Source organism: Saimiri boliviensis, chromosome 17, assembly GCF_048565385.1.
Source record: "Saimiri boliviensis isolate mSaiBol1 chromosome 17, mSaiBol1.pri, whole genome shotgun sequence".
In the NCBI taxonomy this organism is placed as follows: Eukaryota; Metazoa; Chordata; class Mammalia; order Primates; family Cebidae; genus Saimiri; species Saimiri boliviensis.
In genome coordinates this window covers 54,488,877-54,506,284 of record NC_133465.1, presented here as the reverse complement: position 1 = coordinate 54,506,284, position 17,408 = coordinate 54,488,877, and the positions used below count along the sequence as shown (strand labels likewise).

Genomic DNA, 17,408 nt, shown 5'->3' with positions numbered 1-17,408 from the left:
CAAGTGATCTTCCCAACTCAGCTTGCAGAGTAGCTGGGACTACAGGTGTGCACCACCGCACCTGGCTAATTATTTTTTGTGTAGGGTCAAGGTGTCACTATGTTGCCCAGACTGGTTTCAAACTCTTAGGCTCAAGATATCCACTGCCTCAGCCTCCCAAAGTGCTGGGATTACAGGTGTGAGTCACAGTGCCTGGCCCCAGTATTGTTGTATTAATATTTATCCCAGAACTACTCCACACATTCTGTAAGTTCAGTTCTGGAAGCAGCAGCAACAACATCACTGAAAAAAGAAATCTGACTTGATTTATTCTGCTAAAGATACTGTTCCTTTGAAATGTTACTGGAGCTCTCAACCATGACCTTTCTGGTTTCACTAGATTTTTCTTTCAAGTTTCCTCCTTCAAAGGTATCTATCTTCTCACTAAATAGCTATCTGCAAATCAACCTCACAAGCATTTTTAAATATATATATATATTTTTGAGACAGAGTTTCACTCTTGTTACCCAGGCTGGGGTGCAATGGCACGATCTCGGCTCACCACAACCTCCGCCTCCTGGGTTCAGGCAATTCTCCTGCCTCGGCCTCCTGAGTAGCTGGGATTACAGGCACGCGCCACCATGCCCAGCTAATTTTTTTTGCATTTTTAGTAGAGACGGGGTTTCACCAAGTTGACCAGGATGGTCTCGATCTCTTGACCTCGTGATCCACCCGCCTCGGCCTCCCAAAGTGCTGGGATTACAGGCTTGAGCCACCGCGCCCGGCGCATTTTTAAATATTTTGAAGGGTTTTAAACACAAATGAGACAGGCAAACTCCTTTTTTGGGACATAATTTGTTCCACTAGAGGGCAACATTTGCTAAACTAAAACGGATTCGTGACTGCAGGGATTAAGGCTGGACAACATGATTGAGCTGGTGCCCTGATCTTGACTGCCTTCAGTGTACAGTGGGAACTGTAAAACACGCAGGTCTCTGGCTCTGCCCTGGACATTGTGAATCAGTCAGGGAAAGGGGTAGAAGAAGTTACTGGAAATAGGTTTTTCATTTTTATTATTTTTTATTTTTATTTTTTGAGACGGAGTTTCGCTCTTGTTACCCAGGCTGGAGTGCAATGGCGCGATCTCGGCTCACCGCAACCTCCGCCTCCTGGGTTCAGGCAATTCTCCTGCCTCAGCCTCCTGAGTAGCTGGGATTACAGGCACGCGCCACCACGCCCAGCTAATTTTTTGTATTTTTAGTAGAGACGGGGTTTCACCATGTTGACCAGGATGGTCTCGATCTCTTGACCTCGTGATCCACCCGCCTCGGCCTCCCAAAGTGCTGGGATTACAGGCTTGAGCCACCGCGCCCAGCCTCATTTTTATTTTTTTGAGACGGAGTCTTGTTCTGTCCTCCAGGCTGAAGCGCCATGGCATGATCATAGCACACTGCAGCCTTGACCTCCTGGGCTCAAGCCATCCTCCCACCTCAGCTTCCCAAGTCACTGGAACTACAAGGGTGCACCAACATGCCTGTCTAATTTTTTTTTTTTTTTTTTTTTACAGAAACAGGGTATCATTATGTTCCCCAAGCCAGTCTTGATCTCAGGCAGTCCTTCCGCCTTGGCCTCCCAAAGTGCTGGGATTACAGGCATGAGCCTGGAAATCTGTTTTGTTTTGTTTTTTTCCCTCTCCAACTTCGGGAACCAGTGATTTAAAGAGAAGTGAAAATAAGATTTTCTCCCACCTCCCCATAATCAGGGCCTGGTACAGTTCTTTGTTGAATCTGATGTATATATGTTTTTTACACTGGTGGAAAAGAAGGCTTGTCTTTACTCGAAAACCATGAACTTTGCTTTATTCAGTGGATGTTATTTAATGTGACTTGCAGAAAGGTCATATACTACCCATTTTTACGTCTTTTATATGGGCAGGTCCACTTCAAAGGCACCCTACAAAATATTCCATTTCTGTTGGTGTGTATCGGTGCTGCCAGCTTTTACTTTATCATAAGCAAAAAGCTTCCTATAGAAGTACTTCACTGTGGAGCAAGATTATGGGCAATCCCACCATAAATAAAACCAGTGCTTATCAGTCTGGATTGCCAATCAAGTGGAGAAGTGCATGAAGCAAGCGGACTGGTTATAACCTAACTGATGCATAAGAAATCCAGAAAACAGGTAACAGTGCAATTAAGCCCTGGGGCTTTGGTCCAACCGAGTGTAAGATAAATATACCTACCTGGCCAGCCTCCTTGGGTCAGATTGTTTTCTTTCTTTCTTTCCAGGATCTTTAAAACTGATTTATGAGTCAAATTGAGGTCAGCATTCCCCTTTGTGTTTCATCTGCTGATGTTTCAGGGTCACAGTGACATTCTGAATTGTAAAAGGGCTGCCAGAGTTCCAGTACAGCGAGTTTTCCCCTCTTAGACTTACTCTGTTTGAGAAAAAGCACTGGGGGGGTTGGGGGGGTGATGTGAAAGTGACATTTTTCAGTCAAGCTTTTCTTGTAATGCAAGTGTACAGGGTCTAACAGATGTTGTTGACAGCCGGCAAACTGGACAGGTAACCATTAAAGGGCTCCTCCCAAGCCAGGTGTTATAGGGCACACCTGTAGTCCCAGTTACTGGGGAGGATCTCTTCAGCCCAGGAGTTCAAGAGCAGCCTGGGCAACACAGTGAGACCTCATCTCCAAGAAGAAAAGATAAAAGGTCTAGAAATAAAGAGCTCCTCCAAATTTCAGGGTTGTAGGCTCCTCCCTGGACGCCTGGCTACACTGCTCAGAAATGCTGGGCCTCTCAATACATCTCTCTGCCCATCCCAAACCTCTGTTTGCATTTAGCCATGCAGGCAACACTTTTCAAAATGTCTCTAATGTTTTCACAGTTGCCAAGATTCTTCCCACTCTTACAGAGGTGTGTTGGGGTCTCCAGCATTCTGTAGGATTCGTCCCTTAATTGCAATCCAGGCTTAGGGCGTTAGGAGTGGGGAGCTCTATTTGCAGGATTTGGGCTTACTCTCATTTTTGTCTGTTTTAGTTGGCTAGGATGGACCAGAATGCACACGGACTGGACATTCGGCCAGTCCCCCACTACTACTTTGTTGTTTTGTCTAGAGTTGCTTATTCTTCTCTTTCAAATTATCACAAATCTTAGGCTCTAAAATGAGTAAGTCAGGAAAAATTAGAGAATTTCGTATCCCTGTTTTCTTTTTCTCCTAGGATAAGGTCGATACCTTTCCTTGGGCTCCAAATCTCAATTCACTCTCTTTCCTTGCAAAAGACATGTGCTCCCTCTCCATGTTCCTCTTAGTGGAGGCCACTGCCAGTGACCAAACAGCTGCAGAGCTCTTTAATTAGTAGTCTACACCCTCACACAGACCCTGCAGGAGGCCTCAACCCACACACTCCCCACAACGAGTTGTGACCCAGGCTATCTCCAGCTTCACATCCACGCGTGTCACGTCAACACATGTGACACAGTGGCCGAAATGATTGCCTCCTTATAATTTTTGGTGAGTGACTTGGCTGTAGTTCATTCCAAAGGGAACTGTTGGACATGACTTGAGGGGAATTCCTGAGGGCAAAGAAAAGGAAGAAAGGGGCCCTGGAGGAGACAAGGCACAGCTGGAGGACCCTAGGGCTGTGAACCCTGAGACGGTCACGCGGGGCAGCTGCGCCGTGTTGGCTGCAAGTCCCCGGCAGCTGCTGAAACCCTCGCCCCGAAGGTCACCTCAGTAAACCTCGCGGATGATTCCACCACGGCGGAAAGACGAAAAGGGGGCTTCTGGGCACCCGGGACCGCCCGCATCCTGCCCTTTTCACCAATGAAGTCTGACCCCGCAGGTCCCTCGGTGGGGTTAATGGGACCGCCTGGTGGGGGCATTGCGGGTCTCTCCCGGCCACATACAAGCTTCGTGCCTCTATCACCCAGTCACTCAGACGCTGGACGCCAAGGCCTGGACCTTTACAGCCGCTGCGGCCTTCAGGAGCGAAGCCAGCCAGATGGCAGCGCCGCCTTCGACCCGGTCCCGAAGCAGTCCCTCCCACATCCCCGCCCCGGACACGCCCTCCTCTCAGCTCCGGACACGCCCCCTATATTGGCCCCGCCTCTCTCCCGCCCCTAATCCCGCCCCGACCGGAAGAAGCGGTGGCACCCGGCGCTTATAGGGCCGGGAATGGGGGTGCCGCCGCCGCCTAGTCAGCTCTGCGTCCGCTGAGGCTCGGTCACCGCCGCGCTGTCGTCGCGGCGCCCCCGCCCCGTTCTCCGTCCGTACCGCCCCGGGAGCCAGGGCCGAGTCCCCGCCATGCCGGTCCGGCGGCGGTGGCTGCTGCTGCTGCTGCTGACACTGCTGCTGCCCGGCCTCGGGGTGAGTGACCGGGGAGCGTGGGGTGGAGGGCAGCGTCGCGCCGGCCGCCGGGGCTGGAGTCCGAGCCGGGAACGCGGCAGTGGCCAGAGGCCCCGTGTGCCCCGCCGGGGGTGGCTCGGGCCGGGCGTGGGAGGAGGCGCCGGGCCGGGAGAGCTTCCCCGACTGGAGTCGCGGCCCCACCGAGGCGTCCGCCGCCCGAGGACCCTCCCGGGCCAGCGCGGCTGTCATGGGCAACGGCCCCCGGGACCCCGCGGGCTCGGGCTCAACTTTGTGTCGCCCTGGACGACACCTGGGGCTCCCGGAAGTCCCCGGCCTGGGGAGGCCGCCCACCTGCGGGGGACCCTCCTCCTCGAGGGTGGGCGCCGGCGCTGCCTGGCGGGGGCTGCGGGAGGAGCGGTTAGGGCGCTGGGATCCAGGGAGGGGTCTGTCCTGCGCTGGGAATCCTTGTTGGAACTTTTTAAAAATTCGAAAACTTTGGGGAACGTATGCAACAGGGGGTAAGGACTCTCACCCGAGGGCTGGCTTCTGCCACTTGCCCTGCTGGTTTCTTGGTATTGGGAGGCTGCAGGCTTTTCTCTGTGCACCGAGACTTCCTTGATCAAGTGGAGCCGTGGGAATTGCACTGTTGCAAGATCACGCATGGGTTCGAGGTGAGGCCGCTTCAGTCTCAAATGAAAGACTCTCTCCTCGTGGGAGAGCACCTGGGGCCGTCAGAAATGTCTTTTCATCTCTTTCTGGAGGAGATGAATGATAGGGCCTGGTTTATGCTCATTTAACTATGACCTTCACTCAGCTGTGTATTTGAGGAGGACATTTTGTGGGAGTCTTGGCTTTTTTTTTCCCTTCTGGTTGGAAGAACCTAAATTAGCGAGTGTTTTTACAAAATGTATTGTTCAGGATGTGGGCATGGCAAACTTGTCCGTGTTCTGTTTAATGACCTTTTTAAAGGAACTGTGTACTTTTTAATAGGGATATCATGTACCAGGTGTCCCAGTAGAGCATTGACATGTGTGTGCCTGCGTGCCAGCCACCGCGTGAACACTTTGGAGGTTTTGGATTTTAGGTAAATAACCGTCTGTACTCTTGGAGTAACAAGAATTTGGAAACAGACGAAGTAAATAAATGAGGTCGCCTTTTTCAAATTCAGTTGTTTTTATTTTTAATAAAGGAACATTTGTAGACACTTGATTTGTAATAGAACTTGTGGAAGTTAAGTTTTTCTTTCAAATAAGGACCCCACTTTTACCACTTGGGTCAGGTTTTGAACTTGAGCATCTCACCTTGGATTGGTTAACTACTGCCTGGCATCTGTTCATAAGTGAGGGCATAAGCAGAAAGACCAAATGTTTGACATGGAATTCGATCATTTCATATCATCCAGGGATAGGTGTTTCCTTTGCCACATATTTCCTTTTGCTACTTTTTCACTGGATTCTAGTGTTTGATTATTGAATAACTTAGGCTAAACAGCCAAAAACAATGGTTTAGCTTTAGTTGAAACTATATAGTTTCAGTTCGTGTAAACATTTCCAATTTGTATTTAGAAATCCAAACTTCTCAGAGTTCAGGGTGAAATAGTCTAGACCCTTATCAAAAGGTTATGGTTTAGTGTAACTACTATTTAGGTGAAAGGTCAGGCCAGGTACTGTGGCTCACGACTGTAATCCTAGCACTTTGGGAGTCTGAGGCGGGTGGATCACTTGAGGTCAGGAGTTCGACACCAGCCTGGCCAAAGTGGTGAAACCTGGTTTCTACTAAAAATACAAAAAAAGAAGAAAAAAAACACCAGTAGCCGGACTTGTTAGCGTAGGCCTGTAATCCCACCTACTGGGGAGGCTGAGGCAGGAGAATCACCTGAACCTGGGAGGTGAAGGTTGCAGTAAGCAGAGATGGAGCTTCTGAACTCCAGCCTGGGTGACAGAGTGAGCGAGACTCCATCTCAAAAAAAAAAAAAAAAGAAGCCGGGCGCGGTGGCTCAAGCCTGTAATCCCAGCACTTTGGGAGGCCGAGGCGGGTGGATCACGAGGTCAAGAGATCGAGACCATCCTGGTCAACATGGTGAAACCCCGTCTCTACTAAAAATACAAAAAATTAGCTGGGCGTGGTGGCGCGTGCCTGTAATCCCAGCTACTCAGGAGGCTGAGGCAGGAGAATTGCCTGAACCCAGGAGGCGGAGGTTGCGGTGAGCCGAGATCGCGCCATTGCACTCCAGCCTGGGTAACAAGAGCGAAACTCCGTCTCAAAAAAAAAAAAAAAAAAAAAGAAAAAGAAAAGAGAAAAAAGAAAGAAAGGTCAGAATTTCACTCCTAGAATTTTCTCCTAAGAATTTTCACCCCCAAATATAGTAAGAATTATTATTTTAAAATTGTAAATGAAATTCATTGCAAAGTTTGCAGTTAAACCAGGCAACAGTGATGTTGTGCAGAATGCAATGGGTATAAAATCAGACAAAGATTTTTATCTGAGTTCTAACTGGTCACTTGCTAGCTGTGCCTTAGGCATGTTATTTTACTTTTTTTTTTTTTTTTGAGATGGAGTTTCTTCGCTCTGCCAGGCCGGAGTGCAATGGTGCAGTCTTGGCTCCCACTGCAACCTCTACCTCCTGGGGTCAAGTGATTCTCCTGCCTCGGCCTCTTGAGTAGCTGGGATGATGGGCGCCCGCCACCACACCTGGCTAATTTTTGTATTTTTATTTTAAATTAATTGTATTTATTTATTTTTTAGAGACGGGGTTTTTCCACATTGATCAGGCTGGTCTTGAACCCCCGACCTCAGGTGATCTGCCCACCTCAGCCTCCCAAAGTGCTGGGATTACAGGTGTGAGTCACTGTGCCCGTCCTAATTTTTGTATTTTTACTAGAGATGGGTTTCACCATATTGGCCAGGCTGGTATCAAACTCCTGACCTCAGGTAATACCCCATGTCAGCCTCCCAAAGTACTGGGATCATAGGGGTGAGCCACTGTACCCAGCTGTTATTTTACTTCTTAGAGACTCCTTCCTGATAGGTGAAATGGGGACAGCTAACCTGTGAAAGAAGGCACCTCCTTCGCATGCGTATAACAGATAATAAATTCTCTTTACCCTCCAAAGATGCTTTTTACTCTAAGTCGTCATGTTTTGAATGTTATACTATGCTTCTGCAAGAAATAGTTTTTGATGATATTTCTTTTTGATTGCTGGAGTAACTATTGCATGGGAGGCAATACTGTGATTTTCTTTCAGTGTTTGTCTTATGGAACCAGACATTGACTCATTGTGAGTTGAGACTTTAGGCTACCAGATCCAAAACGCAGTAACATTTGTATTATTGAGCACTTGAGGCTGTCTTTTGTTAATCCAGAATGTGCTTATTTAGTCCCTGAGTTTTCTCCTTTCTTCCTAGACTTCTATCTTGCTCAGAGAGTTGGTTAATGTTACATCATCACTGTCAGCAGTCCTCATTTTAGGGTGTTTAGGTGTCACATCTCTCAATTATCAAAGAAATCAGTACAATGTGAGGCAAAGTACCTTTTTTTTTTTTTAAGCTATAATATATCAGATTTCTTTCATTTAGCCAGTATTTTGGTTTTAGGGGGAGGTTTTTAAAAAGTCAGAGAACTGAGGATCATAGGTGTACAGAACACTGTAATTTGATAGATGAGTCTTAACTAGAAATGTCTTTGCTTATCATTTATTCTGACGGTGATCACCTGCGTTAATTATCCTACTAGGCGATGTCAAGCTGTTTATACTGAGGCCATAAGTAGAATGTTTCATTGAGTCTGTTATCAGGGCTGCCGATCATGAAATTAAACTGTAGTTGTGCACATGTGTATTGTTTCATTAACTTGCCTGCCTACTCAGCCTTCTGCAGTAATGTAGCTTCTTAGAGCACAGGATAAAATGTATCAGAGAGTTATTTGAGAGAGAGTTCAACAATAGACCATATTTCTGAACATAAATCCAGTGAGCTACTTAAAATTTTCTTCGTGTCTGGATGGAATAGTACCACTTGTATGGGTCTGAGCGTTTCATTATTTGCCTGCCCCAGATTTGGATTCCATTTTTCAGTTGAAAGAATCCTTGGATAACTGTTTCACTTTCATAGGAAACCTCTTTGGTTTTGGGATCCAAAGTAATATGTAGGTTCAATATTGTGTAGGTTTTATAATCAAGTGTTCTCCCAAAAGAGGTGTATGGGGAAGAAAAGCCTAATGTATCATCTTAATGGATTCAGTTTTTATTATGCACAAATAACTCTGGGCTTGTAACCTAGGAATATGATTAGAGTGTGATGCTGGCTTACAAAATAGGACTGGTGAATCATAGTTTGTGGATTGTAAACATACTGGTTGGAAATATTTCCCAGAAACTGTTTTTTCTTTTCTCCTATCTTTACCTGTATCCCATGTTTGGTTTCAAACTTCCCTGTGTTAGAGCAACACAACTTATTTTAGACAGTCTCGATGTCACTTCTGATTATCTTACGATCCTTGCTCATGTAAAAACATACAGCAAATACAACAGTATAAAAATACAATGTTCTCTATTTCTTTTTCACTTTTTTCCCTGCAGAATGTCTCCTATAACCCAATAGGAAATGTTCTGAGTACACCATTACATTTGTTGCTTTAGTAGCACCTTAGTAAACCATCGTCCATGCAAAAAACATTGAAATTCTTGGCCAGGCGCAGTGGCTTACACCTGTAATCCCAGCACTTTAGGAGGCCAAGGTGGGCAGATCACTTGAGGTCAGGTACTTGAGACCAGCCTGGCTAACATGGCAAAGCTCCATCTCTACTAAAAATACAAAAATTAGCCATACAGTGGCATGTGCCTGTAATCCCCTCTACTCAGGAGGCTGAGGCAGGAGAATCACTTGAACCTGGGAGGTAGAGGTTGCAGTGAGCCAAGATCACACCACTGCACTGCAACCTGGGCAACAAAATGAGGCTCCATCTCAAAAAAACCACAAGAAACCAGAAAACATTGATCTTCTGTGCCCAACAGATCAGGGTTGATGTGGCAATAAGCTGTGCTTTGCCTGCCAGTCATCTTGCTGGGGCCATTGGGATTATAAGGAAAGGCATATTTCCATTTTTTCAATTAATTTGTGTGTTTAATGCTTTCTGTATGATGACAGATATTTTTTTGAGGGATTACCTCAAAGTAATCATATTCATTGTAGAAAAGCTAGAAAGGATAGATAAGCTTAAATTAAAAAAAACAAAAAACAAGCCTTCTATTATCTTATTTTCCAAACATTACCTCTATGAACATTTTAAACAATTTTATTGAGATATATTTCAACTGGCATCACAAGTCACCCATTTAAAGTGTACAATTCAGTAGGTTTTAGTATAGTCACAGAATTCTGCAGTCATCACCACAGTCCATTTTAGAACACTTTCATCATCCCAGAAAGAAACTTCATACCTATTAGCTGTTACTCATCATTTCACCCCAAACTTCCTAGACCTTGGCAACCACAAATCTACTTTCTGTCTCTATAAATCTACCTATTCTGGACATCTTATATACATGGAATCATATGTCATGTGGTCTTTTGTAACTGGCTTCTTTAGCTTCACATGATGTTCTCAAGGTTCATCCATGTTGTATAACAGCATGTGTCAGTACTTTGCTCCATTTTCTTGCTGAATAATCAATGGATAAATAGAATGAATATATCACATTCTATTTATCCATTGATTAGTCCATTTTCACACTGCTGATAAAGACATACCCAAGACTGGCCAATTTACAAAAGGAATAGGTTTAATGGACTTAAAGTTCCACATGGCCGGGAAGCCTCACAATCATGACAGCAGGCAAGGAGGAGCAAGTCACATCCTACTTACATGGATAGCAGTAGGCAAAGAGAGCCTGTACAGGGAGCCTCCCATTTTTAAAACCATCAGATCTCATGAGACTTATTCACTATCACAAGAACAGCACAGGAAAGACCCACCCCCATGTTTCAGTTATCTCCCACTGTGTACCTCCCACAACACATGGGAATTATGGGAGCTACAAGATGAGATTTGGGTGGGGACACAGAGCCAAACCGTATCATCCATCTTTCGAGGGACATATGGATTGTTTCTGCTTTGGGGCTATTAATAATTCTACTATGAACGTTTGTATACAAATTTTTGAATCGACATTTATTTTCACTCTTCTTGAGCATATATCTAGAAATGAGATTTCTCGGTTATATGGTAACTCTTTGTTTAACCTTTCAAGGAACTGCCTGTTTTTCAAGGCAGCTGCACTATTTTATATTTCTACCTGCAATGTCGGAGGGTTATAGTGTCTCTATACCTTCACCAATACTTGTTATTATTTATCTTTTTAACTTTAGCCATCCTGGTGGATGTGGTAACTCATTATACTTTTGATTTGCATTTCTCTAATGACCAATCTACTGATATCTTGACATATATTCTTCCAGATGCTTTTTATGTGTGCATATGTGTAAAGACAATATTTTTCTTCCCTACATTGGAACATAGAGATCTATGTCAATAAACTTATTCTGCAACATTATTCTTATTGGCTGCATAGTATTCCTCTGAATGGAGTGGATGTGCCATAATTTGACCACTCAAGTATTTAGATATGGAGGCTGTTTTTATTTTTATTTTTTTAAGTTTTTTTTTCACTACACAGATACGTTTTTCTTTTCTTTTCTTTCTTTTTTAAGAGACAGGGTCTCGCTATGTTGCTTGGGCTGGAGTGCAGTGTCTATTCACAGGTGTGATCCCACTACTGGTCAGCATGGGAGTTTTGACCTGCTCCGTTTCCAACCTGGGCCAGTTCATTCCTCCTTAGGCAACCTGGTGGTCCCCGGCTCCCGGAAGGTCACCATACTGATGCTGAACTTAGTGTGGACACCCAATCGGCATAGTACACTACAGCCCAGAACTTCTGGGCTCAAATGATCCTCCCACCTCAGCCTCCCGAGTAGCTGGGACTACAGGCACGTGCCATCATGCCCGGCTGTTTTTATTTTCATTAGTATAAACAATATAATTAACTTTCCTGTTGCTAAACTCTTGAATGAGTCTGAACTGCTTAGTTATTTCCTTGGGATAGATTCCTAGAATTGAAATTTGATGATTGTATGTAGTCTTTTACGGCCCTCTCCCCTAGCCTCTAAGCAATATTGAATCTTTTAAAAAACACAAAAACGCCGGGCGCGGTGGCTCAAGCCTGTAATCCCAGCACTTTGGGAGGCCGAGGCGGGTGGATCACGAGGTCAAGAGATCAAGACCATCCTGGTCAACATGGTGAAACCCCGTCTCTACTAAAAAATCAAAAAAAAAATTAGCTGGGCATGGTGGCACGTGCCTGTAATCCCAGCTACTCAGGAGGCTGAGGCAGGAGAATTGCCTGAACCCAGGAGGTAGAGGTTGCGGTGAGCCAAGATGGCGCCCTTGCACTCCAGCCTGGGTAACAATCGAAACTCCGTCTCAAAAAAAAAAACAACAAAAAAAAAACCAAATATTTACTCTTAAGCCAATTATCCTTGAACAAGTTAAAGCAGTCCCCAATTCCTTCCAGTCTTTGCTTAATAGGACTTTTACATGATTCACATGACACTTTTGATCAAAATTGTTATTACTCAATTTGATCACACAATTTATTGAGGACACTTGGATTTGATTTTCAGCTGTTTATTAAAATGAAATCCATCCTACAGTGAGCAGGATTTTTACCATTTAGGGGATTCAAAAGTATATCCTTCGAAGGGAATTTCCAAAGAATTACAGAAGTATTTTGAGCTATAGAAGCATGTCTGAATAGATGTGTAGCCTCCCAAGATAACTGGAATCATTGTGCCTTAGACTGCTTGAGGGTTCTTGGCCATGTAGTCAAATGAGTCGAAATTTTTCCCCCTTCAGCTGCACATAAGAAATATGATGCACATCCCTCAGTGGCAATATAAACATATCAGAACCTAGGAGGGTGGTGTTTGGGGCACCCTCTCTCAGGCATTAGCCTCCTCTCCAACGTTGAAGAAAATTACTACCCTGCTCTGTCTTCCAGAGCAGACAGATGGGAAAAGCCAAGCCCAGCAAGGGCTGGTGTCCAAGGTCATGTGTGAGTGGCAGAACCAAACCTTAAACTCGATCCTCCTCCCTCCCTTTGAAGAGCAACTCCTGCAGTGCTTATGTTCTGATGCATAGGTTAGGATAAACCAGTCTGGTTACCTTCAGTCATACCCTGAGGAGCTGCCCAAGCTATGTAGCCATGAGAGAAGGATCGGGTCTAGGCCAGGAGGCTTTCTTGTAAGCTACAGGAAAATACCCAGGTAATGCTCTTTTTTCTCTATCAAGAATCACGGCCTCCTACCATTTGTTGCAGTTGTGCGACCAGCCATTTTGAGATGGGAATGCTGCCCTCACCTAAGAGTCTTCATCAGGAAGATTGACCGTTTTCGACTATAGAGTCAAATCCAGCAATCATGGAGAGAGTAGGGATTAAGAGCCTGCTAGGCTGGGCACGGTGGCTCACGCCTGTAATCCTGGCACTTTGGGAGGCCAAGATGGGAGGATCACAAGGTCAGGAGTTCAAGACCAGTGTGGCCAACATGGTGAAACCCCATCTCTACAAAGATACAAAAATAAGCCGGGCATGGTGCTGGGTGCCCGTAATCCCAGCTACTCCTGAGGCTGAAGCAAAAGAATCGCTTGAATCTGGGAGGCGGAGGTTGCAGTGAGCCGAGATCATGCAATTGCACTCCAACCCCAGGCAACACAGTGAGACTCCATTTCAAAAAACAAAAAAACAAACAAAAAACCAAAAACCATGCTAAGCCTAATACACAGTTTTAGCTCATTTCTTTGCTTGAGATCTAATAATATCCAAGCAGGTGCATGTTTTCAGTAACATCTCACCTAGTCATATGTCTGAAAGAACAAAACTGAAAGTTCTTTCCTTAGAGGCCTTTAACCAAAGCCACTCTTCACTAGCTCAGTCACAGCCTTCACCAAGAAATCCTGAAAAGATAGAATTCTCATTACCATGTTGGTTCTGAGTGTTTGCCTTTGCAGAGTTCCCACCTGCTAAGCAGTTCTGGCACCAGGGAGCAGATCTGTGATGAGAGAGAGAGTGGCTGTGACTCTGGCTCTCAAACCACAGTGGAGGGATCCAAGTTAGCTTAGGTAGCTCTCAGAAGAGACTAAAGAGGGAAGGAAGGAGTGAGGGGGCCAGGAAGATGCCCCTGGGAGTGTGTCTTACTTCCCTGGCTGGTTCATCCTAGAAGGCAGCGACCCTGGCTTGCTGATTGTTGTGTCCTCTGTAGCATTAACGTGGCATGCTGGTTATACCCACTGTAGTGGGCACTCAGCAGATATTTATTGAAGTCCTCTTTGTGACTCATTAAGATCAATACAATGAGGGGCTGTTTTATCATCAAGGAAGTGGGTTGTGGATGGGGGGGTGGTGGGAGGTTGCTTCAGCTGTATTTTGTATCTCTTTAATGGGATCACACCAGTTGCGTGTCTTTCTACAGAATTAGAGGAGCTTTCGGGATATATGCTTGGGTGCGTGTGACCCATAGTGTGTGGTATCCTTTTGGTGGGCTCCTCTTATCAGCAATAAGATTAATTTTTCCATTGCCAAACCCCGTGAGATAAATGGTTTGTGATTATTCCATGTCAGTTTCATTTTTCACTGAGCATGATGTTTCAACTGTTAAAAAAAATGAACCTTGGCCCAGAGTTGTCCTCTCATGTATTAAGCGTGACTTCCTTTGTTAGTAGACTAATTTATAATTATAATTCAAAACCATCCTATTCTCCAGTGGATTATTTCCCCCCTCTATTTCAGATGAGGAAATAATTGTTTGTCTGGGTTGCAGGAGTGTCTGTCATGGAAACTGAATTTTTCTGTACATTCACTGAACAAACAGTGCTGTCATGTCCCTAGAACCTGACATCTCCAGTTGAGTCAGAGGAGTTTGTTGACCAAGGTAAATCAGATCTCTCTTCTCTCAAAGCAAATGGCCCATGACTCCTGAGGAGCCACTAGGAGTAACAGAAACACCTGTAAAGGGGGCCACAGCTGTGGCTAGGAATGTGTTATTTGAGGCAGTGCTTCCTGGCCATGACTCAGTCACCTGGGGAGCTTTTTAAAAACCCTGTGCTGAGGCCCCATCCAAGGTGAATGAAATTGGAATCTCTGGGAGTGGGGGCCAGCATCTTTTCTTTTAAAAAAAAAAAAAAAAAATTTAAGGCCGCTGGACGCAGTAGCTCACACCTGTAATCCCAACACTTTGGGAGGCCAAGGTGGGTGGATCACAAGGTCAAGAGATTGAGACCATCCTGGCCAACATAGTGAAACTCTGTCTTTACTAAAAATATAAAAATTAGCCGGGCATGGTGGCGCATGCCTGTAATCCCAGCTACTCAGGCTAAGTCAGGATAATGGCTAGAACCTGGGAGGTGGAGGTTACAGTAGGTTGAGATCGTGCTGCTGTACTCCAGCCTGGTGACAGAGTGAGACTCCATCTCAGAAAAACAAAACAAAAAAAAAGTTGAAGGCCAGTTGCAGTGGCTCACACCTGTAATCCAGCACTTTGGGAGGCCAAGACAGGAGGATCACTTGAAGTCAGGAGTTTGAGACCAGACTGGGCAACAATAAGAGACCCCATCTCTATCAAACCCCCCAAACAAATAATGTTTTTTTTTTTTTTTTTTTTTTGAGACGGAGTTTCGCTCTTGTTACCCAGGCTGGAGTGCAATGGCGCGATCTCGGCTCACCGCAACCTCTGCCTCCTGGGTTCAGGCAATTCTCCTGCCTCAGCCTCCTGAGTAGCTGAGATTACAGGCACGTGCCACCATACCCAGCTAATTTTTTGTATTTTTTTTTTTTTTTTTTGAGACGGAGTTTCGCCCTTGTTACCCAGGCTGGAGTGCAATGGCGCGATCTCGGCTCACCGCAACCTCCGCCTCCTGGGTTCAGGCAATTCTCCTGCCTCAGCCTCCTGAGTAGCTGGGATTACAGGCACGTGCCACCATGCCCAGCTAATTTTTTGCACTTTTAGTAGAGACGGGGTTTCACCATGTTGACCAGGATGGTCTCGATCTCTCGACCTCGTGATCCACCCGCCTCGGCCTCCCAAAGTGCTGGGATTACAGGCTTGAGCCACCGCGCCCGGCCACAAATAATGTTTTAAGGCCCAAGTGACTCTGATGTGCAACCAGGATGAGGCCTTCAAGTAATTTTTGTACCTGAATCCTGAAAAGAACAAATGCATCTCCACATGCCCAGTAACAGAACACGGGACCAGACTAGAGACCAAATTTGGCTCATTTTACAGAGAGGATGGGGTTGATAGAGTCTGCTAGTTAGAGTTAGAACTAGAAATAAAGAACCCAGTATTATGTTTTCTCTGCTATACTATATCATTCAACTTCTAGAGAGCAGGTAATTCAAGACTAATGGGTTTTTTTTTCTTCGAGTACAAACCATTGAAATTGCTTTTATCAGCTTTAACTAACGGGCCTTATATTAAAACATTTAGTTACTAAATTGTAAGATGTTTAAATGTTTCTTTAAAGATACCCAACTTATGCTTATTTGTTTATTGCCTTTTCCATATATTAAGAGGCTTAAGAAATCAAAACAATACTGTTTTTGAGGTTCCTTCACAGTATCCTGGTGGGTAAAATCATCTTCATGGTTTTAAAAGAGCTTTCTATAACAAGAGTGAAGTAGCCAGTAGGAGTGAGGAGAAGGGCTTTGTAGAAGGAATGAGTTAGTTAAAGCACAAGAAGCAGCTTGTGAGCAAACAGGAACTTTCCTATCAGGGTGGGAACGTATGTTTTTGAAACAAATGGTGGGAGGGTGCAGGCTGTGACACTCCCTTCCCCTTTTCATGTGAGAGCTGGTTATTAGCCTAATTGCCTGAGTCGGGCAGAGTTCCCTCGAAGGTGCCAGTTGACAAACCCAACTGTGGAACACAGGAGAGGACCAGTCAGTTGTCCCAGCCCTTGGATCCATCTCAGTTGTTATTTGGAGGATCTTTAATAGCTGGTTTAGAAACAAGAGGATGCTCGCTTCGAAGCATCACATTGAGTGGGCTGGACCAAATCCAAATCTCTGCTGGAACCAGGTTGACAAATGTCAGTAGAATTGGGAGCCCACTCTTTGAAGACAACCTCAGAGTGGAGGGGGCTTGGCACCTGGCCTGAAAGAGCTGTGTAGACTCCAGCACCAGGGCTGTTTGCTGATTTACCTTAATGCTTAAAGGAAATCCCAAGTGGCAGACCAGTTCTGCACTCCTTGAGCAGATGGGCATAGTTTATCATTTTAACTGTCTTACAATGTAATTATAGGCTCAGTATCTTGTTTCTATATGTGTTTTTGCCCCATGTGATGAAATTGTATATATTCTTTCAGCAAGTGAGAGTCAGGAGGTTCTGTACTAGCTAGCTGTGTGACTTTGGGCAAATGAGTTATTTCCCCCTCTGCTTCCTCATCTGGAAAACAAAGCAATGGAATGTCGTGGACCGTCCGGACGGGTAGGCACGTCTGCCCGGGGGTCTCTCGACCTGCAAGAGGGTCCCAATACCTGGAAGAGGGAGTGCGCCTGAGAAAATAATAAAGACAGAGAGAGAGAAAGCGAGGCGTCTGGAGGGCTGATAGGCTGTGCCTAAACAGCAAATTTTATTTTTCAAAGGCCAGGAATAAATACACTTTCTTGGCTCTGGTTTACCTCATAGTAAGAGGAATGTAAATGTATACCTCACATGGCCTATACAATAGAGAAGTCAAATACACAATGGTTGCAAGAGGAAATGCAAATGTATACCTTACATGGCCTATACAACAGAGACGTCAGATATGCAATCAGTGGTTATAAAAAGTAACAGAATTTTCTGTGATCACAAAGCTTGTTTGCATCCAGACATTATTCCTCCTGGCTGCAGGTATCTCCGGTTTGATCTTGTTTTAGAACTGAGATGTGAAAAGGTTTTCTGGTTTTGCTCATCAGAATATCTCTTAACCGGATTCTCCTTTGTCTACTCCTAACTCAACTCAACTTCCCCATTCAGGAATCTCTGAGTC

At 45.2% G+C, this 17,408-nt stretch overlaps 1 protein-coding gene across 1 annotated transcript in view; it reads left to right on the top strand.

Moving 5' to 3' along the window:
• The first annotated feature begins 4,140 nt into the window (after nt 1-4,140).
• The window catches only part of ERN1 (endoplasmic reticulum to nucleus signaling 1), a 102,071-nt gene continuing 88,803 nt past the window's right edge, over nt 4,141-17,408 (top strand). Inside the window, exon 1 of the mRNA XM_039476589.2 lies at nt 4,141-4,347. Coding sequence (XP_039332523.1) covers nt 4,285-4,347 — 63 coding nt within the window. The 5' untranslated portion in view covers nt 4,141-4,284. The remainder of the gene's footprint in view (nt 4,348-17,408) is intronic.